The sequence below is a fragment of the Charadrius vociferus genome, unplaced genomic scaffold (assembly GCF_000708025.1).
Source record: "Charadrius vociferus isolate BGI_N301 unplaced genomic scaffold, ASM70802v2 scaffold1070, whole genome shotgun sequence".
In the NCBI taxonomy this organism is placed as follows: domain Eukaryota; kingdom Metazoa; phylum Chordata; class Aves; order Charadriiformes; family Charadriidae; genus Charadrius; species Charadrius vociferus.
The window spans coordinates 65491-67603 of NW_009646246.1; the positions used below are offsets into that span (position 1 = coordinate 65491).

Genomic DNA, 2113 nt, shown 5'->3' on the forward strand with positions numbered 1-2113 from the left:
GTCCCTCCCCCCAGCCCGCTGCCTGCCACCCTGGCCAGGCCATTCACCTGCTGCACCCCGGGCAGGGGTAGCGAGGCAGGACTCTGCTGCAGCATGGGCAGGGGCGGAGGAGTGCTGTGGAAGGACAGGGAAGAGCTGCTCCTGCTGGGGCAACCTGAATGAGGGTCCTGGGGGAGAAACGGACATAAGAGCATCGGACTGGGGCAGCTTTGTGAAAGGTCAGCTCAGCTCCAAAGGTGCTTTGGGCAGGAGCTGGAGGTGGGAAGGGGGGGGCTGTGAGTGCAAGTGCAGGTGTATGCTCAGAGGGGTCCCAGAACTCAGACATGCTTTGCTGGATCGCTGGAAGTGCGGCCAGAATAACCTAGAAGCATTCTCAGCTCGCGCTCCCAGCCTCAGCTGCTCTACTCAGACCCTCAGCACTGCGATGAACTGAAGAACGGGCACTCCAGAGAAAGAGACCTGATTTCTGGGCCTGGACTACGAGGCTTTATGAGCTGGAGATCAAGATGGAGTACTGGGACTGCACTGCTCTGTCCCCTCCCCAGTCCCTTCCCCAGCTGGCTGGCGGATGCGGTGGCCAGTGTACCTCAGAGGAAGTGGAGAGCGAGTTCTCAATCCCAAAGCTGTTCTTGCACGGGGGGCTCTTGCTGATGCTCAAGGAATCGTTGTTGCAGACTGTACGGAGGAAAGAAGTGAGGATGCAGAGTCAGGGGTGGAGCCTGATGTTGCCACAGCAATAGCAAGGGACAGTACGTACAGCCAGTGGCTACAGAGAGATAAATGGGTCAGATCCTCCCCACTGTGACCCCCTCCTGCCCACCCCAGGGTACCGCCATGAAAGGTGTGCCTACTGGTCCCCTCACCATTGGGAGGCAGGATGTACTGGGCCTGGCTGCCTGGACCGTTGCTGCTGGTCACCACCGGGAAAGGGACAGAGAGCTGGACGTTGAGGAGCTGCAAACGCTCCTTCTTGGCTGTCAGCGTCATGATCTGCTCCTGGAGCCGCTGGTTCTCCTTCTGCAGTGAGTGCAGGGCTTTGAGCATTTCTACAACTGCAGAGAAGAGAAGGGGGGGAGGGGGACATGGTCAGAGGAGAGAACAGGCGATGGAAAAGGAGAAGGGGATCCACAGGAGGTACCACAATTAGACCACACTGGGGGAGGAGACTGGCCCCAGATCACAGTCCCCCTGCCAGCTACTCCCCCCATGGCACAGACCAGGGCTTTGTCCCCCACCCAGCTCCATCGCCTGTGGGCACAGTCCCAGCTGGCTCCCACACAAACATGCACAAGGACCTCTCCTCCCACGGCCCGTGCCCCCGAGTGACTCACTGTTTACGCCGGCTTCCCCATTGCCCTGCTTCTCCAGGAGCTGCTCGATGTTTGGGGTGGCTTGGGGAACATTCTCCAGCTGTCCGCTGCTGCTACAGGACACCGTCTGGTCGAAGAGGGTGGGCAGGCTGCTGATGGGGGACCTGGGGAAGGGTTGGGGACACGTCAGAGATGGTTCCTTAGCCCGCACCTGCACTCCTCTGCTCCCTTCTCCCCGCATCTCATCTGCCTCACGCCGGGAGGGGCTGAATCCCTCCCAGCCCCAGTCTCCTCCGCTCCACATCAGGAGAACCCTCCGATCCCGTTAGCCCCGGCTCATACTGGAAAAAGCAAACCTGCCTCCTCCCCTCCCACCCCATCCCACCCTAGCCCCAAGGAGGAGGGAAGGAGCTGCCTCCACTTCCCCCAGCCCCTTTCCCTTTCCTTGCTGTGTCATCCCACGGCTTCCCGGGGTTCCGGCGTGCGGGGCGGATGCGGAGGCCCCCCCGTAGCCGGTGGCAGGGGAGGACTCCTGAAGGACACTCACATGGAAGAGAGACTCTCCTGCGGCGACGTCCCTCGGCAGCCAAAACTGCAGTCTTCCAGGTCAGGCTCTGGGTGGGGAGAGGGACAGAGAGGCACAGGGTTCATAGGCGTCCAGCCCTGGCAGGTGCCCGGGTTTGTCACCCGCCGGCGGCGAGGGCCGGTCCCCGCTAGATGGGAGCACCGAGCAGCGCAGGGCACCGGCATTGCATAACGGCTCCGCCCGCCGTGGGAGGGACTGCGGGTCATTGCGCGTCACC

General features: G+C 62.0%; 1 protein-coding gene across 1 annotated transcript in view; it reads right to left on the reverse strand.

Moving 5' to 3' along the window:
• MLLT6 (myeloid/lymphoid or mixed-lineage leukemia (trithorax homolog, Drosophila); translocated to, 6) overlaps positions 1-2113 on the reverse strand; it is a 40796-nt gene that overhangs the window by 3215 nt on the left and 35468 nt on the right. The window contains 5 exon segments of the mRNA XM_009882816.1: positions 1-167; positions 587-675; positions 864-1052; positions 1332-1474; positions 1858-1924. The exon segment at positions 1-167 is cut by the window's left edge and continues 10 nt beyond it. Coding sequence (XP_009881118.1) covers positions 1-167; positions 587-675; positions 864-1052; positions 1332-1474; positions 1858-1924 — 655 coding nt within the window.